The sequence below is a fragment of the Mytilus galloprovincialis genome, chromosome 5 (assembly GCF_965363235.1).
Source record: "Mytilus galloprovincialis chromosome 5, xbMytGall1.hap1.1, whole genome shotgun sequence".
In the NCBI taxonomy this organism is placed as follows: Eukaryota; Metazoa; Mollusca; class Bivalvia; order Mytilida; family Mytilidae; genus Mytilus; species Mytilus galloprovincialis.
The window spans coordinates 56,411,897-56,439,125 of NC_134842.1; the positions used below are offsets into that span (position 1 = coordinate 56,411,897).

Consider the following 27,229-nt stretch of genomic DNA (forward strand, 5'->3'; position numbering starts at 1 on the left):
AAGTGATAAATGAAATAATGATATCTTTAAATAATGCTGTTTGTTCTTAACAGATGTGTATGGCAGTCTGATACAGGTAAACCTATCCCAGGATTCTCTCCTGATTCTTCACATGACCTTACCGTTATAGACGACACATCCCTACCAAGAATCAAGCTTCCATCTGATGTTATACTGAACTTGAGGAAACTCTGTCATAGGCCAACACAAACACTCAGGCCAAGTATTAGGTAAGGTAGACCTATTTGTAAATTTAAGTATGTCTAATTTTGGTACCATTCATTCCAATTTATTATATATGTAGATGCAGTAAAAACCTACAGCAAAGAGTTAAAATCTGAATTATTAATTGATTTCTCATTTCAGAGAGATGATACAGCATTACATCATTATAACACTTGGACAGATTCAGGTGGGACATACACCCCCTTGGATTGTAAAAAATATCCTTTTTGGCAAAAATCATCATTAAAAGTTTTTGGCTCATTATACTTTATGCTTTTATTACTATTACAGAAATTAGCTCTTCCCATAGTTCCCTTTGAACTCTGGATCGACCCCTTAAGAATATATAAGTTTAAAAAATCTGATATAGTTTAGCAACTTGGTACAGCTGAGAACCAATATTCATGTGAGTAAATTGTATTAATTAATATACACTTTCAGAGAAGTAATTCAGCCAGACATACTTGAAGAGAGAGTTATCTCCACTGTTATAAAACATTTATCACTCACGGAAATTGTTCACCAACTACCTTCTGCTGAAAACCAAAACCCTGAGGAATTCTCACTGTTACAGTCTGTTCTACAAGAAGTTTATAAAAGATTGGATGCTCTGATCAGACAATTACAGGTACAGTTAATCATGTCCAGTTTGACCCATAAAAAGGTTAAAAAGGGTCAACATTACAAAATGTTATAGAATCACATAATGGGCATGTAAAAGTATTGCACTCAAGTACCTTGAAAAGTTGATAATTTTCCAATCTAATTAAAATTAAATCCTTTAATTGCTCCTGTTCTGATATGTCGCCCATCTTGATGCGTGACATATCAGAACAGGAGCAATTAAAGGATTTAATTTTAATTAGATTGATAATTTTCATGTTTGTAAATTCAAAATTCTAAGTTGTCACAAGATATATTATTAATCCAAAAAGTGTTTACTTCAAACTTGTATCTTTCTGTTCAAATTAAATGAACAACTGGCATGGGTACTTTACATGTTTATATTATTAGCAGATGACCATGACCGAAAAGTTGCAAATGCATTAAACAGTAATTTAGAGGAGGGTACACAAAGTTAATAAAATAAGTTTGCTTCATTTCTTTAATAGAGTTTAGCAGGCCAGGAACAACATTGGCATACAGATGTATTAGATCATAGACAGGAGAACACAGAGGATACACCACCATTTTTCCATGATTATCATCTGCAGGAGGTATGTAAATATTTCAGGGATAGAAGAGCTGACAATTCTTTAATTGAGATATGAAGGGGTGGAAGTAATGTGTTTTTAAAAAATCTGAAAAAATTAAGAAAATACTATACTGAATATATATGCATCAATCAACTAGGTAATAAATATATTTAAATAGAACAGATCTTTTAATTGTTTTTAGAATAAAAGGAAAAATAAACATATCTGAAAGTCTTGGCAAAATCAAATGTTTTGAACTAGCAACAACACTATCTTAAGGAGAGAAGGGGAGATAATAATATATATACATGTATATAATGTTAACTGTATTTTAATACTTTTCAGTCGCAATATAAAGAATTGATGATGTTATGTTTTGTCAAGAATATACAACCAGATAATGGAGATGATGAAAAATCTGTCAAAGCTCTAAGGTAAGAGAACATTAACACAATCTGCAACGATCACTTAAATTTATGTTTGCATAAAAATTGTCCTAAAAATTCTATTTAACTTATAGAAATCATAATTAAATAAGGGTTCATAGTTGAATTAATGAATAATTGCTCAAAACATTTTAATTTCAGAGAAAAGTTTGATGCTGATGTACAGAGTAGTGATATTGCAGAGACTTGTCCTATGACCTTCACCTCGCATATTGTCAAAGGTCTGTTGTCAAGACTAGATTTACTGTTACAAGTCAACATTGAGCCACAAGGTGGAGTGCCGTACAGTAGAAACTACTCTATGCTGGATCCAACACAAACAGGTATGACCTTAAACTCTCAGATGACCTCTGACATATTGTGGATAGTTTGAACTTGATAACTGTTAACAAAGAAAACCTAATATTAAAAGCTAGCATACAATGGTACAACCTTGACATTCAAAGTTTTTGATTTGAAATACTTGGGATTTATTAATATTTGTTGAATACCAATTTTTGTGGATCTGGTGGGAACAGTAGAACTATGAATTTATAAGTTCACAAATTACGAAATTTTCTTAAAGAGCGTATGAAGACTTTGCCAAAACCAAGAAATTAGACATCCACGAATATGCAAGTTTTTATTAAACCATAATTAAATGTGTACCCACGAAAATAAATGCATCCACAGTATGTATGATATTGATGATGATAATCACATACATTGCAAGTGAAGAGTGCTGGTTAAGTAGCCATTCAACTTTTTCGAACTTTCTGTCATGGAAATTGTTACGATCATTTTCTACCCAATACACATAAAATTCAGCACTAATACAAGAGGGTCAGATTTAGGGCTTGAGGAAAAAGGGTAAATTGTGGGTAATGGTTAAAATAGTGCAGATCCAGAAATTTTCATAAGGGGGCCCACTGCATGACTGCTAAAGACAGGGCCGACTAAAGTCATGCTTCAGTGATTCAATAAATAATCAACCAACATATTTGCCACCAACAAGTGGGCCCTGGCACACTGTCCTATCCCCCTAAATCCGCCTATGATTATCAAGCAACAATTGCATGAAATCTTTCATTATACATTTTAGGTGTGATGGTGAGATCCGACACAGACATTGTATTGCAATCATACAGCTTGTCAAGAAGTATGTCTGCTCCAAACGGAGTAGACATTTCTAGAGAAGATGTTAAACACAAGTAAGTGCTATTCAATATTCTGTGGAATGTACTTTATATTTCATTACTTTAGTTTTAAGTGTTTGTTCTTTCTTTATCTGTGTGTATACTCATCACAAGCCCAGTAGTCAGCACTTTTTGTGCTGACATGAATTGTCATTGATATGGTTATATTTATAAATTTACTGTTTACAAATTTTTGAATTTTTTGAAATACTAAGGCTTTTCTACCTCAGGCATAGATTACCTTAGCTGTATTTGGCAAAACTTTTAGGAATTTTGGTCCTCGATGCTCTTCAACTTCGTACTTTATTTGTCATTTTTAACTTTTTGGGATTCGAGCGTCACTGATGAGTCTTTTGTAGATGAAACATGCATCTGGTGTATAAACCAAATTTAGTCCTGGTATCTATGATGAGTTTATTTCTAAGTACTGTATATATACAATTAATTTCAAAGCATTGAATTGAAGGAATTTCTCTATGAATAAATGGAATTGTTCGGTACATGCAATCAGTACTTTATCTCTATTTTCTTTATTTTCCATTTTAACATTTCCAATAACATCTTATTTTGCAATAATGCTCCCAAATGATTATGTACAGTTAAAAAGTGGACATCAAAATTTTGAAAATCTCTGCTAGTTTCCAGATAATTAAAAGAAAAAGTAGAGTGTAATGATGAATGTTATCTTCTGTTTCAAATTTTTATTGGAGTTTGTAACCTTTTAAGGATGTACTTAGGTGAGGTTTTGGAATTTGTGTCAAATGTTCGAACTCCTTGGTGTTTTCCCATACAATACCAGGTAAAATATTTTGCCCCATAACACCCATTTATTTTTTCATATAAGACTTAATAGCTCATGAAAAGTCATTTACCAAAATTTAAGAAGATTTTTTATTTTCTTTGTTTTGTTTTGAGACCCTTATAATACCAATGCAAACATAAGGTAAAAGTCTGAGTCAGCCTTTTCCCGCCATATTTTAAATCTCAAATATCTCGAAAAGGAGGTCCATGACCTATCAATATTTTTAGCTTATTTTTATCCTTAGCGAATGCTCTACCGGCTTAAAGTATCAATTTTAATTTATTAATTTATTAATTTTCACCTAACCTCACCTAAGTACATCCTTAACTGTTTTTGAATAACTTTCTTTTTTTGCTCAAACAGAAGACAGCAGAAATATAAGAAAGGACCAGTCCACATCTTACAGGACTTGGTAGAAGAGGAAGAAAAAGACAGACCACCCTATGTTACAGTAATAGAACAGCTATTCTCATTCATTGGTAGTGATCCTCAAAATACGGTAAGTTTTAGTCATTCTTAATTGCATTCAGTTAGATTGTCAAAAATAAAGTTACATCTTGTAAGTATCCAATGTTTAAAGGATGTTTTATTATCTTGCTTTATATATGATTTTCAGATTTCAAGCAAGGACTTTCTATCTGCTGCACAGACCAGATGGCGCCGTGGACACACAAGGAAACAAGCTTTAGTCCATATGAAAGAACTTCTGACAGCTGCAGCAAGAGTTGGTGGCACAACACATTTGGTGGCAGCAGTCACATCTGTTTTACAGAGAGGGCCATGGTAAGTTAAACCTCTTCTTAAGAATTGTAGACATTTTGTGTGTCGCCTTCACAAAACAAAAAAGCTAGATTTAGATATTCTGTTTTAGTGCAAAGGTCAGTTTAAGGGGCATAACTTGTGATAAGTTAATAATATTTGGTATCATTGGTATAAGCAGTGGCAAATCTCATTTCCATAGAGATTATTTTTCCCAGTATCTTCTGTTATGGTAACATGAAGAAGTTGGGTTAACTGTTAACATTATGCAAATTCACTTGATAAAAAAATTACAGTATCATATTTTATTTTTTTACAGTGTTGATGAATTGACTTGTGGTGGTATGGTTGACCATGTTAGAGAGGCATTCTCAGAGACCATGACATCACTTGTACAGTTAGCAGCCAGATATCCTATAGCCTGCTGTAACAGTATAGGTCTTATGTGTATTATTCCATATACAAGGTTAGTGTTTCATGTGAATTTTCTTTGTATCAAATTAACACTACGTTAAAAACTAAAAAAAAGCCTCGAATATTATTTCAATCATTCAACGCCTGGAAATGTCCTTGAAATCTACGAATTGACTCATTGTTTACAGACCATTAATTTCTATGAAAAGTATACAGTTTATGAACTTTAACCCAATGTGGAAATTCCATGAATTTGCATAAACAAACCTATCATACTGTTATTGCAGTTTTATGACACATCAAAATGATTCTTTTTCCAGAGCTGAAGAGAAATGTTTAGTAAGATCTGGTCTAGTGCATCTTCTGGACAAACTGTGTAGTTTAGCCAACTACCGATTGGACAACAAAGAAACACAATCAACTCATCAGAAAGTCTCAGCAATGGCATGGGCAGGCTTCCAAGTACTTGCCAACAGATGTGTCATGTGGGAAACTGAAGATGGTAAGATTGCATCATGTTTATTTATAACTTGAAAACAGCTGTCTCTACATCACTATATATGAGCTAAATGATGGCAGGGTTGGTGTGTCTTATATGATTGTATGATTATTATATTTTTATTGTTATTTGAAGAAAAAAAAACGAAATACAGAAATTTTTATAAGAAAGGTTCCTAATCCTAATCACAACCAAAATTGAAAGACAAACAAAAAACCATAACAAAGTTAGCTTTTCATAACTATTAAGTGTCAGATTTGTTTACTAATCAGTTTTCGTATATATTTTATTGACAGGTTCACAATTTGAACAGTTAGAACACTCTGGATTGGCTAGACAAGTGTCAGTATTACTGACCAATCATCTTGCTCGAGCAACAGAATCTGGTGGAAATGAGGCTGCAGGCAGTGAAGCATTACAGGATGTGCTTAGTTTACTGAACAATCTATCACGTAGTAAGATGGGCAAAGCTATACTTAGTCAACCAGCATGTGTGTCAAAACTTCTGTCTTTGTTATTGGATCAGAGGTAATGATTAGGAATCAAGTGAAAAAAGGATGGGGTAAACTTTAGTAATATTAAGACATTACAATAAATTGCCTTGACAAAAATAAGATGGAAGGAAATGTCCTGCCAACAGCTAACTATAAAAAAAACTAGACTCCAAATGGGCTGAGAATGATTAAAATTTCAGCAGGGGTGTTGATATTTATAATTGCTTATTTTCTTTTACTCTTGTCAGATTATAGTTTAACCCTTTCAACGCTACACAAAAAAAATAGAAAAATGGCTGCTGCTGCTGCATTTTTTTTGTTCATTCATTAGAACAGTATATTCCTTTTCAGACTGCTATACCTTTTTTATTATATGAGATACAGAGAAAGTTTTTACATGAAAAATGCTCAGGAGAGCATAAACTGTAATGTTAGGCAATTATTTTATAATAAAGAAGACACCAGTTGCTCGATTCCGTAGCGTATTGCACCATACACAACATATTATGTAATCGTGGCACAAATAAATGGGTCCGTCCTCAAAATTTTCAGTCAACCTCCGTTTTCCCCCTTTTTCTACGTCTCGTAATGATCGATCAAATCATATTTCCCACACGAATTAAATGTAATAAACACATTGAGATAACAAGAAACCTTTTAACTAATCCTCGTTGTCAGTTTCGCCATAGAAATGTTGAAATATTTCCGTATTTACAGCTTCGTTTCCGATTTTCGCCATTTGCATTTGTCAAAATATTTGTTTTTATTTTCCTTCTATTTTCCTTCTACTGCATGATTTTTCTATAAAAATTGCTGGGATTTCAAGCGCAAATGAGACCTTGTATATCCTCAGTTTAAACTAGGAAAAACTAGAGAGAACCTGAATGAAAACTGAATGGTTTAAGAGTCCTGATGAAAAATCCTTTGTCATCGCGGCATATGCCGCGAATAGCAGTGGCGGACGGCGTATGTCATCGCGGCATATGCCGTGTATAGCGTTGAAAGGGTTAAGATCAATTTCCCAGGTTGCATTTGCATTTCAATTATTTGTTCCCTTGATAATGCTGAAAATGAAGAAGGAAAGACATTTGATAACCACAAAAAGCTTAAGCAAATAAAACTTTAATAAAAACACTTTTCTTTCAATAGGCCATCACCCAAGTTGGTATTAATCATACTACAGCTGTGCCGAGTAGCTCTGCCCCTGATGAGTACAGACGACTGTGACTATCTAGAACTTCCCTCCTGGGGACAACACATGCAGTCATCACACTGGAGTACTGCAGAGTCTATATCAGATCCACCGGCTAAGATTGTCAGTCTACTGCTGGCCAAACTGGGAGATTTCTTAGTGCCAGGTAGGATTGTACTGTAAAACAATGAATATGCAATTAATGCACATGAATCAATCTTAAGATAACACATGATGAAATTCAGAACAAATTAACAGACCAATGATAAATTAATTGCAAATGTTTCTTTATTTACAGTAAAGAAAGAATTATCAAACCCAGAGATATACAATGGTAATAAAATTTCAAGCAGCGGTGCAGGGCATTGATCATGTTGATTGTTTGGGGTTTCACTATAAAAAAAAAACAAATAGTGTTGTTGTTAAAAAAACTTAACATATAGGTTTGGGAATGATATGGAAGTTTTAAAAGCATTTTATCTTTTTCAAATATAGTAGAATACATTTTATTTTATTTTTAAAGGTGACTATAGTACAGTGTGTAGTAGACGACCTTCAACTGACCCTAGTAGTAGCCATGGTAACACCAGTGGAGAAAGAGATAAAAATGAAGACTGTGACATTCAGGGTGGTAGACTGACAGTGTTTGTACATAAGAGAAGTGATCAGTTATCACAAGAAATCACACAGGCTATATTAAGGTGAATTTAAGTATTATGATAATCAGTATTCATTGTTCTAGTACACATTCATAGAAACCATAGTTTATTACTTCCACCAACATTCAAGGTAATTTTAAATGTGCTCTCTGTTGCCAATATAAGGTGTTGAAGTCATGAAACTTTGCTCAGTGATTGGAGCTCAAAAATCATGCTTGAAACATGAAATCTAGCATTTTGATTGGTTAATTTTTTAGTATGAGTACAAAACACAGACTCGAAAGTTTTATGACCAAGAGCCCTCGTATGACTCACTATGAGAAACTTCTGGTCTGTCAGCAATTTTTGTGAAACATGAATAAAAAATCTTTTGGAACATTTGCACTGAACAGGTTTGGCTTAATTTGGCCTGTTTTTAAATTCTAAGATTAGCAAATTATAATGATATGTAAACACTGTTTGCTTGTGACAGAGATATACTCTTTTCAAAAAAGCAAAAATAATTATTAAAAAATAAGTGATTATATTTACCTAACAATGTATAACTCAGCTGCTTTCAATTTTTAAGTTCTCTCTATTTAAGGAATACATGTACAGCATTCTCTTTTTTTTTAAATATTTATTCATAGTGTAAACTTCTTAACCTTCTTTTCTCTTCAAGCAGTCATTTTGAGATTTCCAAATCAAATATATATTTTTTTTCATAAAAAATACAGATGTCGAGACTAATTTTAGTATGATTTGTGATTTACATGATTTTTGATTTACATGATTTATTACTAACATCCATTATATTGATTTTAGTTCTGACACAAGACAGAGTAGACTAGGAAGTCTTTTGACAGAGAAAGCTGTTAGAATGGACAGGGAACTGAATAAGGTATACACCCTCTATGATAAAAGAATAATATTATGGGTTTGGATGGGATTTCAAGATATAACATAAAGAATAATAGTACAATACTTCAGAAAATGGTAAAAACAAAAAAATTAAGAAAAATAAGACTGGAGAAAACCACTGACCTTCTATAGGAAAACTGACAATCCTAGTCAATAAAGATTAGAGATTGGTTCAACTTACAACCTCAGGTTGACTGGCTAGTGATTACAGTAGTAACTACTAAGACCACTTAGCCATCAAGGCCCTTTAAAGAAAAGAAAAAAAGGTTAAAAGCATCTAGGCCACAATTAAAAATATTTCAGTTTGCCCAAACCCGACCCATGATGACTGGGTGTGGGTAGGTAGGTAGGCAAATTTTTTTTTTTTTTTTTTTTTTTTTTACCAGAATTTGCTTGAAAATATTAAAAGATCTTTATACATGTACACGTATCTTTTTTTCCCCATCAAACCTTTGTAGAGACAACCAAAAGCCATTTAAAACCTCTATAAATAAATTAGTCTACTATATGATTTGTATCCTCAGATGTTTATAAACCTGACAGTTGCTAAATGTGTGAAAGGGCTGGTGGATTTATGATTTTCAACAGTCACGATGTTTGTGTAAAAAAAATATCAGCTGATTATGTAATGATTAAATTTGTTTGCAGTTTTTAAATCCTATATCTATTAAAATAGATTAAATGTCGTAAAATATTTATATGAATTATTATATACCATACATAGTTTGTGTCTTGTTTTTTTTTGTTTTGAAAACAAATATTTATATTTTACATTATCACACAGGTAAACTAATTTGGCTATAAATAGAGCAAAGCACATTCTATACAATCTCCAAACTTAAAACGTATTTGTTTTAATTTTATTTCTTTAAATAATCATGTTAAATTTTTGAAAATAATCATTAATGATCAAAAATAATTGCATAAAGTTAACGTTTTCGGAAGACTATTTATTTTTAGGTCATGGTTCTAGAGGCTTCCTCACAAATTTGTAAAAAAATCCAATATGGCATCCATAACCATGATAACATGTGTTTACTTTTGCACATTTGAAAAAAAATTATTTCTGACAAAAGTCAGAATTCTCTTGCCAAAAGGGATTTATATTGCAATAAATTCAGAAGGAATTACATTAAGTTAAGATTATATTTCTGATTCTGTGAGCAATTATAGTTTTATCAAATTCTCCCAAACAGCGAGGAGCTGATCTTGTCAACTGAGACTTGTAGATTTGAACTATTTGAATAAAAGGGCATATAATTTACATGATAAAGGAAAATTATAATTAAAGACAACAATTTATCAAGAAATAATTCCTTTTTATTCAGTAAAAACAAAATCTTCTTGCAAGATTGTAAATTTGCAACTTCCGGATCCATTTCCTGTCAGAATAACATTTAAAATATTCGATTGCACATGGTTTTGAACAAAATTAACATTGAGCATAAGGTAAGGGTTTGGTAGTACAGACAACTACAGCATAAAAAACTGTGCCACTTCACATGGTTTAGGCTACTTCTTTACGTTCGTTAAATCAGAAGATAAAAACAGAGAACATCGAATATCGATTAACTGCGTCTCTTATACGCTTTCTTTTAATCTTATTCACAGTTACTTTCAAACGCAAAGACAACAAACGTTAAGTTTTATACGATGAAGTAGCGGACACGAAAAAAATCTTAAAAAAAAAATTCTTCAAAAAAATGACAAAAAAAGAATTTGGGTCGGTAACTTTTGGGCAAACATACAATCTTTTTATTTTGGCCCTATTGTAGAGAGAGATTAAATTTAAATTGGATTAAAATAGGTTGAGAACTAAAGTTTGTGTTTTGATACGTGTACATTGAACTATTGCATATCATCATGTCAGAAAAAAAGTTATAACAAACTAAAACTGTCAAAATTAGATAAAGTGAGGAAATGTATTTAATAACATTCATAACTTTCTGTGAAATTAAGAAAAAAATATGCAGATATGATTTACATGTGTACTTCACATGTTTTTGTAAACACCTTCATTAGATATGCTCAAGACCAAAAGATGAGAAAGGTTTCAAAAAGAAAAAACTTACATCTTACACTTTGATAATTTTGACAAATGCAGACAAATTTTATTAAAGGAAAGCAGTGTTTGTATTGAGATGAGATTTTTTTTTTTAGTCAGGAAAAGCAGATGTTTGTACAGAGGATGCAGTAACTGCCTTGAAGAAAGCAGCCAAGTGGGCACAGTCAGGACTTGTGATTTCTACTGGTTCTCCAGTGGATTCTACCCCTCAAGAGGCCACTAATGGGGACAAGAAAAAACAGAATGCTGTTACTGTGTGCAGAGAGAAAAATAATGAGTTAGCAAGGTACTTTTTGTTTTAAAATTGAAGATTGATTTTGTTTTATGGGTAATAGATTTGGATTTTTTTTAAATGTTTTTGTATTTTGTAAATAACAGGTTTTCATTTGCCTTTTCGAAAGTTTAGTTTAAAATCTTTGCAATATAAGAAATAATTTGAAAAATGTGATTTTTGTACCAATTAAAATTAAACAAAGCTTTCAAATGTTGTCAGTTAAGGTAAAACAATCCTGGCAAAAAAAACTCATCATAGATACCAGGACTAAATTTAGTATACGCCAGACGCGCGTTTCGTCTACAAAAGACTCATCAGTGACACTCGAATCCAAAAAAGTTAAAAAGGCCAAATAAAGTACCAAGTTGAAGAGCATTGAGGTCCAAAATTCCTAAAAGTTTTGCCAAATACAGCTAAGGTAATCTATGCCTGAGGTAGAAAAGCCTTAGTATTTCAAAAAATTCAAAAATTTGTAAACAGTAAATTTATTAATATATCAATGGCAATTGCAATGGCAATTGCAATGGCAAGTGATACGACTGTGGATTTTGCTTGTTTTATCAGCCTTTTTTTTTTGCTTTGTAGAACTGATCCAGTGAGACCATTTATAAGTGGACATGTTGCTAATAGCATGGCAGGTGAAGTGATAGCTTTACTTCATTGTTTATTGACTGCTCCAGAATCTAACACAGCTCATTCCTGGGCTAATGCTGTACAGAGGGTATGTATGTCTCTCATAGATTGTCTCCCATTTATTGACTGCTCCAGAATCTAACACAGCTCATTCCTGGGCTAATGCTGTACAGAGAGTATGTATGTCCTGCATAGATTGTCTCCCATTTATTGACTGCTCCAGAATCTAACACAGCTCATTCATGGGCTAATGCTGTACAGAGGGTATGTATGTTTCTCATAGATTGTCTCCCATTTATTGACTGCTCCAGAATCTAACACAGCTCATTCCTGGGCTAATGCTGTACAGAGGGTATGTATGTTTCTCATAGATTGTCTCCCATTTATTGACTGCTCCAGAATCTAACACAGCTCATTCCTGGGCTAATGCTGTACAGAGGGTATGTATGTCTCTCATAGATTGTCTCCCATTTATTGACTGCTCCAGAATCTAACATAGCTCATTCCTGGGCTAATGCTGTACAGAGGGTATGTATGTCTCTCATAGATTGTCTCCCATTTATTGACTGCTCCAGAATCTAACACAGCTCATTCCTAGGCTAATGCTGTACTGAGGGTATGTATGTTTCTCATAGATTGTCTCCCATTTATTGACTGCTCCAGAATCTAACACAGCTCACTCCTGGGCTAATGCTGTACAGAGGGTATGTATGTTTCTCATAGATTGTCTCCAATTTATTGACTGCTCCAGAATTTAACACAGCTCATTCCTGGGCTAATGCTGTACAGAGGGTATGTATGTCTCTCATAGATTGTCTCCCATTTATTGACTGCTCCAGAATCTAACACAGCTCATTCCTGGCTAATGCTGTACAGAGAGTATGTATGTTTCTCATAGATTGTCTCCCATTTATTGACTGCTCCAGAATCTAACACAGCTCATTCTTGGGCTAATGCTGTACAGAGGGTATGTATGTTTCTCATAGATTGTCTCCCATCGTCCTAAGAACTTATTAAATTTTTGCAGTTTGTCTGACTTTCTTTCACACAAATTGATTCGGAATTTGCATGAACAAACCTTTTTAAGACATAATGAAAGTTTAGCAAGATTTCAATAAAATAAATTCATCACATACAATACAATCTGGAAAGAGCTGCCAACAAAGTTATAACATAATCGTAGCTGTAGTATTTTAACTCAAGAATGTTGACTATAAAAAGAAATTATATTGAGCTGGCTGCAAGAAACCTTCAATCAATCTAGATTCTAGATAGAATGATAGATTGAGAGATTCCAGGTTAACAGATGCAAGTTTTACACTGTAATGTAATTGTTGATACAAATTATATGTTTCTTTTGTATTCATTTCAGGTTCTAAATAATGCCCTGTCATGTCTGCCATTACTTCTGACATCAATAGACAGCTTGAGTTCACCACGATGTAGCAGTCGACAGTTGTTATTTATGGCCAAGTTGGGAAATGCTGCTCTATGCTCCCTCGGAGGATTTAAAGAAATAATCAAACCTGGATGTGATGTTAGAGTAGGTTTTATTGAAACTAGTTTGAAAAACAGTAGAATTTTTATACTTATTAATTCACTTTTTCAAAATCTGAAGGATTGTGGGTAATTTCATTTAAGACATTTTTAACCAATCACAATTTTTTATTGTATGCTTTTGAAAATATTACCCAGAATACGTAAGCTTTGGAACCATTGAGTTGTAGAGAAAATCTTGTGAATTTTTTAAAAAGGTAAATAAATATTTTAATGATTTAAATTTACTTGGCCAAAAATAAAATATTGTTTGTTTCCCCTCACACGACCGACCCGGTAAAATCACCGCGACCCGAAAAATTTTATTGGCCATTCTTGTCCACTATTTTTTTTTTTGCTATGTTGGTTATTGGTGATATCTTTCCGATGCTGTAGTCAACGATCGTTGGGTTTTGGTGATACCTTTCCGATGCTGTAGTCAACGAGCTTTTTAAATCAAGGTATTTTTGCATTGAAGCGTCTACATGATTCGGAATCAAGGAAAACAAACAATATGCTTCCATGCCACACGATTGTTTGTGTGCAAGGGTGATCTTTTTTTGAAAATAAAAAAAATACTGAAGCATCTTTTAACCCGCTGAGTGCATCTTGATTTGCTTTGTGTCTAACCTCTGTTCCTGTTTAAAGGATAAAATCTTAAAGACTTTGAGTAAAAATGGTCTGACTCATGCTTTAAAATCTATCTACATTGTCTTTGAACAGGTTGGGCACAAGTCGGGAAATGTGGGACACATGTATTTCCTGCTTTCAGGGAACGTCCCTGTTTTCTGGTGTGAAAAAAACCAGTTTAAATGGGATTTCAATTATGGCATGAAAATTACAAAAGGACATGTTTTAACGTTATAACTGCATCAGTAGAATTCGTAAATACTTATTAGTATTTTAGGAAATACAAAACATGAATATAAAGTGAAGCCTTGTTTCTTTTAGAACTCGAAAAAACATACAAATCTTTGCTTAGGAATCAATTGACCAAGCTGCATGATCCAGGTGTAACTGAACATAACTGAATTATGTTCACTTCTATTGAAAATTTTTATTCATTGAATTTTAATTCCCAAGTGATTAACATACATGTATCTTTTTGTCATCTCATAATTGATGATCAAGGTATGAATTGGTGAACAAAGGAATTGTTTTGTTGTGAGTTATGCATCAAATTAGACTTGAAATAAGCTTGATTTTTTAACTAAAAAAACACTTGCTATCATTAAGCATTGTTATCACAAGTAGACTGTGTGCTTTTGTAGATTTCATTACATTAAATGAATAGGGAAAAAAAAAGAAGGTCCCTGTATACTGTTTTTTTTAACACCAGAAAACTGTGGTGTACACTGAATTAGAATACAGGGAATATCCCACTTTTCTTGACTTGAGCCTTACCTGTTGAATTTTGTACAAATTCAATATAGAAAACCATATCAAGGAATAAAATAAAATAATTTGCCTACCTACCTACCCATACCCTAACAACCTCAGTCGGTAGAGGGGAAACAAAGATATTTTTAATGTTGGCCCTAATAAACCTGTATAAAAAGCATTATAGATGAGGCGACTTTAGAATAGAATATTAATTATTGCAATCAGATTGGTGTGCTATTTCTTGACATGGATGTTTAATTTTGAAAGTGAACTATTTTATATGAACTCTTTTACAGGTAACTGGTCCAGGAATTCACAATACCGAAGGAACAGTTCTATGTGTTTCTGAACAGACTGGGCAAGTAACAGTACAGTTGACCACTGAACTTGAATCATCACCAAGATACAGTGATACTATACAGGTTCCTGTTACTAGGCTGGAACCAGTCAGGAATAAGGTAAGATGAAGTCCTACTTTTAATTATCACCCTGATACAGTGATACTATACAGGTTCCTGTTACTAGGCTGGAACTAGTCAGGAATAAGGTAAGTGGAACTCTGACATTGGTAAATAATCCTGATATGTGAAAATGAGATGAATTTTGACCTTTCTTGGATGGAGAGTTGTCTCATTAGCACTCATACTATATCTTCCTATATCAATATAGCTTTTTTAAAGGAAATTTTTACCTTTTAAGTCTGTTGATTGCAATATTATACTTACATGGTATTGAGACAAGATTTAATGTAAACAAATTTGTCTACTTGCAGAAATGATCTGGCATTTAAGGCTATTTTGACTGTTTGTTTAATTAATCTTGATTTCAAGCTTTTCATCTTATCAGTTAGTGACTGAAACTTCTTATTTTTAAACAACATAAGTAAATCAAATTACAAGTTTATAAATATTTGCTGATTATTTCAGATCTACAAATCACATCATTTGCCAAGTACAGAAGCAGTTGTCATGGCAATCAAATCTATCCTCCTCCCCCAGGACGACAACTTATCTACTTTACAGAAGACATTCCCTGTGACAGGGGACGGTAATACAATAAACAATGTGACCTGTCGTGTCATTGGAGAGTTACAGACAAGGGCTTGTATGGTCCTAGCGTCATACCTCAATGATCTCAGCTTTTCTAAGGAGTTTATACAACACTGTGGCAGTACTATAGATGTATTGAAGTCGCTTGCTAAGGAGTGCAATACAGGTTATTGGAGTTATATATTTTATTTATTTTTATACTTTTTTAACTCGTTTATACATTTTCTAAACGTTTGTTAATTTTTACAATTAACAATATGTGCTTCTACTGTTCTTGGATTTTCAATAGTCAAAATTAATAATTACTTTCGAGTTATTGTCTCTAACTGCAATAAATTATTCAAATATATAATCAAGAGTAGAAAGTCTTATCCAGAATAAAGACTTTCCGACTGGGTATTGAAGAATTATATATGTATGACTTATTTATTCTACTAATCATAGTTTCTTAAATAAGCCTTAACACATTGCATTAAAACAAAATATTAATATTGTTGTAAAGTTTACAATTCAGGAGATTTTTTTGCCAAAATCTCTTTGATATATATTTAGGTGACAGACTAGCTGTGATAGAAGACCATTGTACTAGACTGAGGCTGCTCTACAGAGACTGTGCTAAACCTCCACCTCCTCCCAGCAAGGTGGATAACAGAATGGTAGGTGTAGTCTTCTTTTAAACCCATATTACTCACTTTTCCAAAATACTTGCAAAAAAGGAATGATATAGTCCATCAAAGACCCTTGTCTTTGAACAGGATATAGACATGTTAAGTATTTTTCATTATCCAGAGTTTCCTTTTTTTTTAGTTTAAATTTATTGGATCAGATCCTCAAGTGTTGTTTTCCATATTGTTATACAACTATACTAATGAAACGTTTCCTGTTTTCAGAATAAAGAAATGTTATGGGATCCTAACAGAATTTTCCCACCAGTGCGGACATGTGTTTTCTCCCATAGTATGACAGGAGTTACTTTCCTTGGAGATCCCAATACAGGAAGTGGATTGCCTCGTGGAACTATTGTTTATGCCAATCAGTCTCTTCCACAACAGGTAAGTACTATATATATAAATATTTCGTCAACTAAAACATCAAAAGGATAATTGGAAATATACATTCCACAACTGCAACAAGTGTATTACAATATTTCTCCACTGGAAACAGTTAAATTTTATTATTTAAAACGTGAGGCTTGCCAACCTTTTTAAATAATTAAAATTTAACTGTTGAGAGTGGAGAAATATTGTAATACATGAGTTACAGTGGTGGAATCTGTTTCTCTTATGATTTTTACCCTTCCTTTTCAAAGATTTGAGAAATTAAAGTTGTGTACTTTTGATGTGACGTCATCAGGCATGATTGCCCTTTTTCATGAGTTACAATAAGAAAATTCAAAAGAAAACGAGAAAATTTAACGTCGCAATTGAATTTCAACCAATCATTTGCCGAGAAGAGATTTTTCACTAGTGAGGAGAAATATTTTTCTCACAATGGTCAGGAAATGTGAAAATAGCACAAAAATTAGAGAAATCACCAATATTTGACTCCTCGAAAAAAAACCCAGACATTCATACAGAGACAAACAACATTGAGCAACATCAGGTTCAGATAGCTGACTGCTTATAGGCACCAAATATGGTTGGGTTTATGTGCACAGTGATAAGTTAATAGATTCCAGTACATATTATAGCATAATTAAGCAAAAACTTGAGTCTGAGTCACATTTGTTGCATTAATGATATCACTCTCATTTCTGATTTTAAAGTAAATTTTATACTACATATCAGCTTTAGATATATTTGTGTATGTGCAGCCGGCATACATATATATAGTACATCCAAACTTAGGGAATTTTATCATAGAAGCTGTGGTCACCTCAACATAAAAATTATTTCACATGTTCATTATAATGTGATATTTTGAAGATATGTGTAAAGTTATTCACTAAACATTGAAATGTGATAGTGATAGTAAGACATATTGTTCTACAGATTCAGGTGTTGTTTCAATATATCATAAATTCTTTCTGTATGTAATTTAGGCACCATCATTTTATTGGGAGTTAGAGATTTTATCTTTTGGAGACAGCCAGGATGAGAGTGGTGCTGTTATTTCTTTTGGATTTGCTCCCTCTGCTGAGAAAAAAGAAGGAGCATGGACAAATCCTATTGGCACATGTCTGTTCCTTAAGTAAGTAGGACTGTTGAATAATAGTTCTCAAAGGTACCAGGATTATAATTTAGTACGGCAGACACGTGTTTCGTCTTCAGGGGACTCATCAGTGATGCTCAGATCAAAATAGTTATAAAGCAAAACAAGTACAAAGTTGAAGAGCATTGAGGACCCAAAATTCCAAAAAGTTGTCCCAAATACGGCTACGGTAATCTATTCCTGGGATAAGAAAATCCTTAGTTTTTCTAAAAATTCAAAGTTTTGTAACAGGAAATTTATTAAATAAAGACTATATAATTGATTTTATATGGTCTTGAATAAATGTACCTCTGAAAATGTATCTTGAGATTTTAAGATTTAAATCTTTGACCGTCCATCCATTTGTTTGTCTTTAACTCTCATTAATGCCCATACAACCACTAAAAGGTTGTTTGATAAGTTTCAATAAAGCTTGATATGATAGTCCAATAAAGTACAAAATGATTTGTAAAAGGAAAACATAATAAAATGTTTGGTCATATTAGATTTTAATAATATTTTTCATTATTTATTATTTGTCAGTGGAGATATGGTGGGAATAAATATTGTACTGATAAGCCTTTCAATAAGAAGAAGACTCCTCTATTTCCATTGAATTGCTTTCATAAAACATTTCTCTTAATATTTTTCATTGGAAAAAATCAATTCCTCATTGTAAACATTCCTGAGAGGAAATACACTGAAAAGAAAGTTTATGAAAATAAGTTCTCTTGGTACAAGTATTTTATTATTACCAAGATATTAAAAACTTTACTTTTTTAGTAATGGTAAATCTGTCCATTACAATGGAGCCAGCCTCTTGCAGTGGAGGAGTGTCCGCCTTGATGTTACCCTAAATGCAGGAGACATCGCTGGTATTGGTTGGGAGAGGACGGATGAATCTCCTGTTCAAGGTCAGACACCTAAAGGTCGTGTGTACTTTACCTACAGAGGAAGACTTCTTAGTTCCAACATGGAGGACGTGTCTGGAGGCATGTTTCCTGTTGTACATGTTCAGAAAAAGGTTAGTGTCATAAGCCACATTTAATCTACCAGGCTTTTGATGTCATTTGTACTTATGTACAAAAGGAGATATCTGAATATATTTAAACAAAATGCATAACATATTATATTCATTCTTGTTGTGTACATAAAAAATTGATGTATGGCTCTTATACTGTACTGGATTGAAAAGATCCTATGTATTTTAATAGATTTACCAGGCAAAAGGTATTTGAAATATGGGGTCACATTAATTGCTTTCAAAGGGTCATTTGTGAGGAGTGAAAATATGATGGTATGTACTGAAAAAAAAATGAGAATAAAAATGGGGAATATGCCAAAGAGACAACAATTCCATCAAAAGCAAAAAACAGCCCAATGCCACCAATTGGTCCTTTAATATTCATATGAATTAGAATTACTCTTGGGACAACGCATTCTAAGTGCAATAAATATAAATGTTTTGTTGAATTTTTTAGGGCACCAGATTAAGAGCAAATTTTGGAACCAGACCATTTGCCTATGCTAAAGGTCAACAGCATAGAGATGCTGCTGATGAAGCAAATGATTTAACCAGAGAAATCCGAGAGAGTTTTGGACACCTGCCATTCCATCATGCATCTGAGAGTGAAGATGAAGAACCAACAGTGGCCAGTCCAGAAGTGGCACAGAAAGAGGATTTAAAATCACCACAGGGTCCATCATGTAAAGTCCCAGAGATACCCAAACCACAGAAAGGTAATATCCTTTTAAGTCCTACTGGCAAAGTCTTAACAAAATCACACAGAAGTAAAATTTTCTTTATGAAAAATCATAGAGATATTCAAAAGATAAAATCTCTTAGGGTTCTATATTTCAAATTTTTGAGTAGTGATTTAAAAAGTTATTTAAATAATGTTCTGTCCATTTTGTTTCACAGAATATGATACAGATTCATGTAAACAGTACAAGTTGTTCAGTAGCTATGACAACTTTTTGTCTACTGGTCCTGACTACCTGTCCACTGCCACACAGGAAGATGAATCTGATGAGGAACCAGTTGAAGATGACGCACAGACAGAAGATCACTATGCCCTCCTAGTAAAGGCCTGGGAACAGAAAGTGTTCCCTGTTATCAGGAGAAGATTTAGAAATGAGGCTGAGAGAAAGGATGGACTGGAACAAATAAAAGGAGCACTACAACTGGGTAATAATTACTATAACCAACTCTTAACCTGAATTTGAAACGACATTAGTTTCATATTTGACCAAGTAAATGTAACATTTTTATGAAGAAAACAGAGTAAATCAAAAACTACCACAAAACCAGAACCAATAGTACAATGCAATACTAAAGCAACCAACAGTAGCAAGGCCAGAAACACAATGTAAAAAAAAACCAGTGATGTCAGGATGTATGGAATGTCTGGCTTATGGGCACAATTAATTATTTTGTGATAAAATTGAATCTTTCTTTTTAATGCGGTTAAGATTTTAAATATCTACATAGTAACTTTCCTTCTAATGTCAGTTATTTTAAATAATAAAACACAAAGGATATGGGATATTCATCTATGACACAAAATCAGTATATGTACAGTGAAAAACAAGCTAAAAGCAAAGGAATAAGTCCATTAGCTTATAATAATTCTATTTACAAGAACAATTAAATAATTTCTTGGTACAATCAAATATCTATTCAATGAAAGAATTATTTTGATTAGGTATGACTGATATTGCAAGACAGACAGTAGAATTCCTTTATGAAGAAAACGGTGGAATACCACGTGACCTCCATCTTCCCACAACAGAAGATATAAAAGAGGACCTAGCAAAGTTCACAATAGAGAGGGTCAGAAAGGGGACAGTTGTAGTGGTCAGAAATACAGCAGAGACTAGCACAGCAGGGACCACTATGTTACCTATGTTTGCAGTTAGGAGTATGCTTAGAACATTTGGTTTGACAGGGACTGTCTTGGATGTTGATAATGTGAGTAGTTGTAGTCGTGACCTAAGATGATTTTGGCTATTCTTTTCAAATTATTTTTGGTCACATAGCTGCCAACATATTTTTACGTCCTCAGCTTTCAAATATTTGTTTTGAGTATTTCTGATCAAGACAAATCCAAATGTATAAATGAGGGGGCGGAAAGGGGGGTACCTTTCTCCTTTCTCCCTCCCCTCTTCTCCTTTCTCCCGCCCCTCTTCTCCTTTCTCCCACCCCTCCTCTCCTTTCTCCCACCCCCTCTCTCCCTGTCTCCCTTTACCCTTTCCGCCCTCTCATGAATGAAGATGTGAGATAAAATACATAGCAAACAGTCAAATAGAAAAGAAAAAAAAATGAAATGAGGGGGAATTTTGTAAAATACAAATATGTTGGATAAAATTTTTCCTGTTTGCAAAATAAACATTCCTTTTGTTACCAACTTATATGTTACTCATGAATAAATGCTGCATATTTTCATAGTATTTATTGTAATTTTTTTTTTAAGTCGAATGAATTGGTACAAGTAGAAACCTACCTTCGGAGTGAAGGTGTACTGATACGATTCTGGTACCCTATAGACATGTTAGAGAGACCAGGCCAAGGTTTGAGGAAATCTTCAATCACAGGAGGACAGATATTGGATACTTCAAACATATACATTCACAGGTAGGTTATAAAGGCATGCTATCTGATGAACAAAAGTCAACTTTTTAAGTGCAACAAGATTATAAATTTATCAATGCAAAAGAGACAGCAACCCAATAAAACATTGAAAGACAACTAGAGGTAAACAATAGACAGAAGTTATCCATAGCTTAAAAAAAATTATTTGATGGAATAATTTGTATGGATATGTTATTTTTTGTGATCAAGTCAGATTTGCTTGTTTGCAACGTTGACATTGCTTTGATTATCTAATGTTTTTGTTGATATTTTGACATTGAATTCAAACAAGTTGCTTATTTCAGAGAGCTGCTTAGATGTGAAGGAATATTATCTAGGATGTACTGTAGAACAGCTCTATTAAAACTCATAGACCATTGTAACTCACCAGCAATGGAGATATACTCATGCTCTGCCAGTCTGGGGTCAGGAATGGCTGCTAGTGCTGCCCTCTTGCAGCAGTTAGACATAGAAAACCTCCAGCTCTTGTCAGAGGAGCTACTGTGTCCTCCTCAACCTCATGGAACAATACAGAATGCCTCTCTAATCACATCCTCATCACTGGAACATTGTCTGGCCATCAGTTCTTGTTCCTTGACAAAGTTATTGTACCGTGATGAAGACAAGTTAAAAAGAGAGTTATCAGTGGCCATAGCTAGAGCAGCCAATCAGGGAGAAGATTACTTGACTGAGCTAACCAATCAGATTTGTATTTGTTTGCAGGTTGGTATATATGATTATCCTGAAATTCAAGGTTTTTTTTAAGTCACTGTAATTCATTTGATATATCATAGAGTGATTTAAAGCAGCTGAAACAAACATATTTCATGTCTGTACAAACAAAAACAAGTACTGGATTAAACACAGTTAGCCTTATTGTTAATCAACATTTGAATAAACTACAAAGAATAAAACATGTGTTGTAGGACAAACTGCATGCAACAGAAAAAAAGGTAGACAGACTGACCTGGTACCTGTATAGAGATCTCTTCTCTTTATCTATCCTGTTTTTTTTTTTAATTTTACAAATACATTTGAATTTAGAGATGTATAATTGCTAACAAAATTGACTTACTTCGTTAAGATTGTATATGTACATGTATTTATATGCTTGTAGATTGCACCAGAAATGTTCCCATATGAAGAGTTCCCAGTAACAGAGGTTAAGGTCAACACAGATGTCCATTTCCCAGGGGCATCATGTTTGGTTGTGTCATGTAAAACTGATCCTAAAGTAGCCAAGAAAGAGTAAGTAATGTCTATAGATAAAACGTGAACAGGGGAAAAATAGATGAAAAATTAATCTAAAAATACAGGTCAGTCTAATAGTCAACTAGAAGTCACGTTTCAGTCTTCACTGATGGGCAGCACTTTCATAATGATTCTTTTCAATAGACAAAAATGGCAAACACTAAATCTTGGATACACCAGATTCTGAAGAAAACTGGTTCTTTTTCTTAATAGATGAATAATAGACCCTTGACTATAAGCTGTTGGTTTTACTGGTTACTAAAAAAAATGATATAGATCAAAGACTCAAATAAGCAATTGAAAGTGAATAAATGTCTAGGAACATTTACTTGTTATAGATAATTTAATTCACTTATATTTTTTCAGCACATCACTGTACAAATCTCCATGGGCAAAAGTTCTATCATACACTGGTAACCATGTAAGGAAGACAGGACAACCAACCAAACTGGATTGTGTTAGTTATCCAAGGGATACCAGCTCAACCAGTAACCAGAATGAGCAGTATACTCCTGCTATCATACCTTGTGATAGGGTCCATGTTAAACTGGGTGTGTCCCCACCTCCAGGGGTCATGTTGACAATACATGCTCTGTATCCACAGTTCTTACTGGCAGTGGCTTACATAGAGACTTTGATAGAAGAAAAATATGGTTGTGGCACACAAAGTTGTGGCATGCGAGGACATGCTGGTACGACATCTAGCTTGCTGAGTAAGGATAACCACCAGAGTTTATGGAATGTGGATAACATCAAGATTACACCGGGAGTATTTAAACACATGATTGAGTTACTGTGTAGATATTTATGGAAGTGTAGTATTCCATCTCTCGTTAAGGAATATATGTTCCACCTTTTAGCACAATCCTTGAGAATTCTGAATTATAGCGAGGGATGTAACGGGTCAGTTCTGCTGGCTTTGCAACCTCATCTGAATTTAAACACTGGTTTACTGGTACAACTACAAATGGAGCTTAGGAAATTATATGAAGAGGAAACCAAAGGGTGGGAGTCTATGTCAACAGCAAGTGGTGTTGGTATGGGTATTGGGGTGTGTGATAAAGGACGATTCTCTACATACTTTCATTCATTGCTAGAAGTAGTTTTGGCTACTGCTGAAACAAGATATGACGAGAGATCAAAGACTTTCATTGGGCTGTTGATGTCTGCGGGTGCGTTCGGTTCCTCAGCTTCAGGATCTTCTCATTCTTTAGGAAGTCCTACTTCATCAGCTAAGAAGAAAAAGGTCAAGGCTAAACGAGATAAAGAAAGAGGAGGAGCTGTACCTAAACGTACACCTGTATCCAGTCCTCGTGTGAGTGAGAGTGATGTGTCTCACTCTGCGTCAGCCAGCACATCAGCTACATCTACATCATCATTTTCATCGCTTCCTACATCAGAAAACTCATCATCATCTTCATCCCTACCAACTGCTGAATCTAGTAAGACATTACTTACTGGTTCTAAATCAGAAGATTTATTATGGTTTCAGAGAACTTTGACCGTGTCTCAGATTATTCGTCATTTGGCATTCCGTGAGAAACAGAGTGAAAGTTTCTTACACACAGCCATTCTTGATGCAGCACACGTTCTTCAAGTACCATCAGCATACAATAGAGTATTAGTTATTACAGGAATACCAGATAAGATATCCAAAGACAATGTGCATTCAGCTGTTCAGAAAGCTTGTCAATCAAATGGGGGAATTGACAGGAATGATATTTTCATTCCCCTTCAAACTGTAAGTCTAAAGGTCAGGGCTGTGGAAAAGACAGAAAGTCAAGGTCAAGTTGAAACTGAAAGTGAAAGTGTGTCAGAGCAGATGACAGAGGCAGCAGGTGTTGCCAAGGTAACAGAAGAAGTACCTGCCCCAAAAAGGACAGATGCTGTCATTAAAGGTACAGCAGTAATTAATATCAATTCTAAGTCTAAAGTGGAAAATATTAAAAAGTCACTAGTTAAAAGTTTCTCATTTGGTCATGATGACCTTGTGGATGTTCCTGAAGAAATGATGACTATATCAACAGTCAATGCCATGTTAGTTACTGCTGAGCCTCAAGCTAATGACGCATTGGAAGAATATTTACAGTATAAATTTTTTAACGGGTCTAATCTTGAGGAAATAACAGAGCCTGGGACTCTGGCTCTCATAGAAATATTCCATAGTTGTTTCATCATGGATCAGAGACATGGAAGTGAAGATTTCCGTCAAGATTCAGGATTTATATGTCTCAGTAAAGATCTGATTCTTCAACATGTACAGGAAAATATGCTCTTCTGTTTCTTCAACAATATTAAACCTCCAAAGAAGTCATTACAGGAACAGGTTACACAGGTGTTAAGGAAGTATGGCATGCTGAAGTCACCTGACAAAGAAGGGTAAGTTTTAAGTTTACACACACAATTATACAAATACATTCAAATTTTTTTTTATTTTAAACAAAATTCTTGTTAGTACAAAATGTGCTAGAGATATACATATAGCTGTTTTGTAAATCGTCAGCTATGAAAAGAAAGCTCTCAACTTTTTTTTCAATATTTGAAAAAAACACCTGCCAGTGGGTAGTTGGAAGAAAATTAAGATTACACATACATGTACCTTAAGATTACACATACATGTACCATAAGATACATAGTGTGATGCAAACATTTTAATATGAATTTTACAACCTTCTGAATTACAGTTAACTAGCTACAAAACCAACAGCAAAGATTACTGTTAAATGGAAGTATTGATATCAATTATTAGTTTAGAATACTGTTCCATATTTTATAGTTCTAACTAAACAATCAAATAAAAACACAATTAATAAAAGGTTTGTGTATGAAAAATTCTAGGAAAAAGACTTTGTAAGTACCGGTACTGCATGTTAATTCAGATTTTTTTTGCCCCACCTACGATAGTAGAGGTTCATTATGTTCTCTGGTCTGTGTGTACGTTTGTTCGTCCCTTCTTCCATTTGTTTGCCGTCTGTCACGCTTCAGGTTAAAGTTTTTGGTCGAGTTAGTTTTTGATGAAGTTGAAGTCAAATCAACTTGAAACTTAATACACATGTTTCCTATGATATGATCTTTCTAATTTTAATGCCAAATTAGAGTTTTGACCCCAATTTTACAGGCCACTTTGCCCCACCTACGATAGTAGAGGTTCATTATGTTCTCTGGTCTGTGTGTACGTTTGTTCGTCCCTTCTTCCATTTGTTTGCCGTCTGTCACGCTTCAGGTTAAAATTTTTGGTCGAGTTAGTTTTTGATGAAGTTGAAGTCAAATCAACTTGAAACTTAATACACATGTTTCCTATGATATGATCTTTCTAATTTTAATGCCAAATTAGAGATTTGACCCCAATTTTACAGGCCACTGAACAAAGAAAATCATAGTGTGAGTGGGGCATCTGTGTACTGGGGACACATTCTTGTTTTCTAATGTTTCGCTATGATTGGAATAAGAAAACTATCCACCAGAGACAAGTACATCATTTGTATGAAGTTTTTCCAGAAATTTCATTCTTTGATTTCACATTTTTATTAATTGAACAATGAGCAATTTAAGCAATAATTTCTGAGTTTACATTTCCTTTTGTTACTTTATAGATCACCAGGAGACAGAAGTGGTAAAGGGAAAGGACCCAAGAGATCTCCAAAATCCTCCAAAGAAAAAGTTGTCATGGGAGTGTCAGAAAAGTAAGATTTTGAATTATACGACACAACGAGGTTTGACTGTAGTTGAAAGCAAATGTATAAGACAAGGTTTTTGTGAGGTTAATAATGGGTATCAAATTTGGTTACTACTGTGAATATTTATGAAATTTGATAAAAACTAGAACAAGTCCAGAATAAGAATGTCAGTACCTTTTTGTGTCGATGGCAGTGATTTGCAAATAATGGCTATTAGACGAGTTTCTGATTTGTCTTTTTACATAACCTCTTGCATTGTGATTACTGGTAATTGATTATTCTATTTTTAGACCACCACATCGTGACAAAAAGCCAAAGGGTAAAGACATGCCAGAGAAAACACACAAGGAAGGTGCAGAACAAGGTGCCAAGGCTGGAAAGGTAAGGAAGTTAGATGAGGGTGGTAAAGGGTTATTTTTGTGCAACATGTTTTGCCATTTTTGGGCCAGGTGAGCTTTTCTCATCACTTTGCGTCCGTCGTCTGTTGTAGTCGTTGTCCAGATTCGTCTGTTAACTTTTACATAAATCTTCTCCACTGAAACTACTTGGCCAAATTAAACCAAACTTGACCACAATCATTATTGGGGTATCTTGTTTAAAAAATGTGTCCGGTGACCCGGCCAACCAACCAAGATGGCCACCATGGCTAAAAATAGAACATAGGGGTAAAATGTAGATTTTCATGATTTTGGCTTATAACTCTGAAACCAAAGAATTTAGAGCAAATCTGACATGGAGGTAAAATTGTTTATTAGGTCAAGATCTATCTGCCCTGAAAT

The 27,229-nt window shown here is 33.8% G+C and overlaps 1 protein-coding gene across 1 annotated transcript in view; it reads left to right on the plus strand.

Annotated features, from left to right (window-relative positions):
- The window catches only part of LOC143076085 (putative E3 ubiquitin-protein ligase HECTD4), a 76,034-nt gene that overhangs the window by 37,193 nt on the left and 11,612 nt on the right, over nucleotides 1-27,229 (plus strand). Inside the window, exons 22-53 of the mRNA XM_076251719.1 lie at nucleotides 54-230; nucleotides 667-853; nucleotides 1,338-1,442; nucleotides 1,767-1,855; nucleotides 2,009-2,190; nucleotides 2,949-3,057; nucleotides 4,208-4,343; nucleotides 4,461-4,627; nucleotides 4,923-5,069; nucleotides 5,338-5,519; nucleotides 5,813-6,044; nucleotides 7,160-7,368; nucleotides 7,726-7,903; nucleotides 8,666-8,741; nucleotides 10,922-11,112; nucleotides 11,686-11,821; nucleotides 13,106-13,276; nucleotides 14,949-15,110; nucleotides 15,579-15,867; nucleotides 16,254-16,357; nucleotides 16,592-16,753; nucleotides 17,743-17,891; nucleotides 18,675-18,915; nucleotides 19,373-19,631; nucleotides 19,813-20,079; nucleotides 20,597-20,862; nucleotides 21,365-21,525; nucleotides 21,828-22,245; nucleotides 22,640-22,770; nucleotides 23,140-25,152; nucleotides 26,367-26,456; nucleotides 26,741-26,831. Of these exons, the coding sequence (XP_076107834.1) occupies nucleotides 54-230; nucleotides 667-853; nucleotides 1,338-1,442; nucleotides 1,767-1,855; nucleotides 2,009-2,190; nucleotides 2,949-3,057; nucleotides 4,208-4,343; nucleotides 4,461-4,627; nucleotides 4,923-5,069; nucleotides 5,338-5,519; nucleotides 5,813-6,044; nucleotides 7,160-7,368; nucleotides 7,726-7,903; nucleotides 8,666-8,741; nucleotides 10,922-11,112; nucleotides 11,686-11,821; nucleotides 13,106-13,276; nucleotides 14,949-15,110; nucleotides 15,579-15,867; nucleotides 16,254-16,357; nucleotides 16,592-16,753; nucleotides 17,743-17,891; nucleotides 18,675-18,915; nucleotides 19,373-19,631; nucleotides 19,813-20,079; nucleotides 20,597-20,862; nucleotides 21,365-21,525; nucleotides 21,828-22,245; nucleotides 22,640-22,770; nucleotides 23,140-25,152; nucleotides 26,367-26,456; nucleotides 26,741-26,831 (7,477 nt within the window). The remainder of the gene's footprint in view (nucleotides 1-53; nucleotides 231-666; nucleotides 854-1,337; nucleotides 1,443-1,766; nucleotides 1,856-2,008; nucleotides 2,191-2,948; nucleotides 3,058-4,207; nucleotides 4,344-4,460; nucleotides 4,628-4,922; nucleotides 5,070-5,337; nucleotides 5,520-5,812; nucleotides 6,045-7,159; nucleotides 7,369-7,725; nucleotides 7,904-8,665; nucleotides 8,742-10,921; nucleotides 11,113-11,685; nucleotides 11,822-13,105; nucleotides 13,277-14,948; nucleotides 15,111-15,578; nucleotides 15,868-16,253; nucleotides 16,358-16,591; nucleotides 16,754-17,742; nucleotides 17,892-18,674; nucleotides 18,916-19,372; nucleotides 19,632-19,812; nucleotides 20,080-20,596; nucleotides 20,863-21,364; nucleotides 21,526-21,827; nucleotides 22,246-22,639; nucleotides 22,771-23,139; nucleotides 25,153-26,366; nucleotides 26,457-26,740; nucleotides 26,832-27,229) is intronic.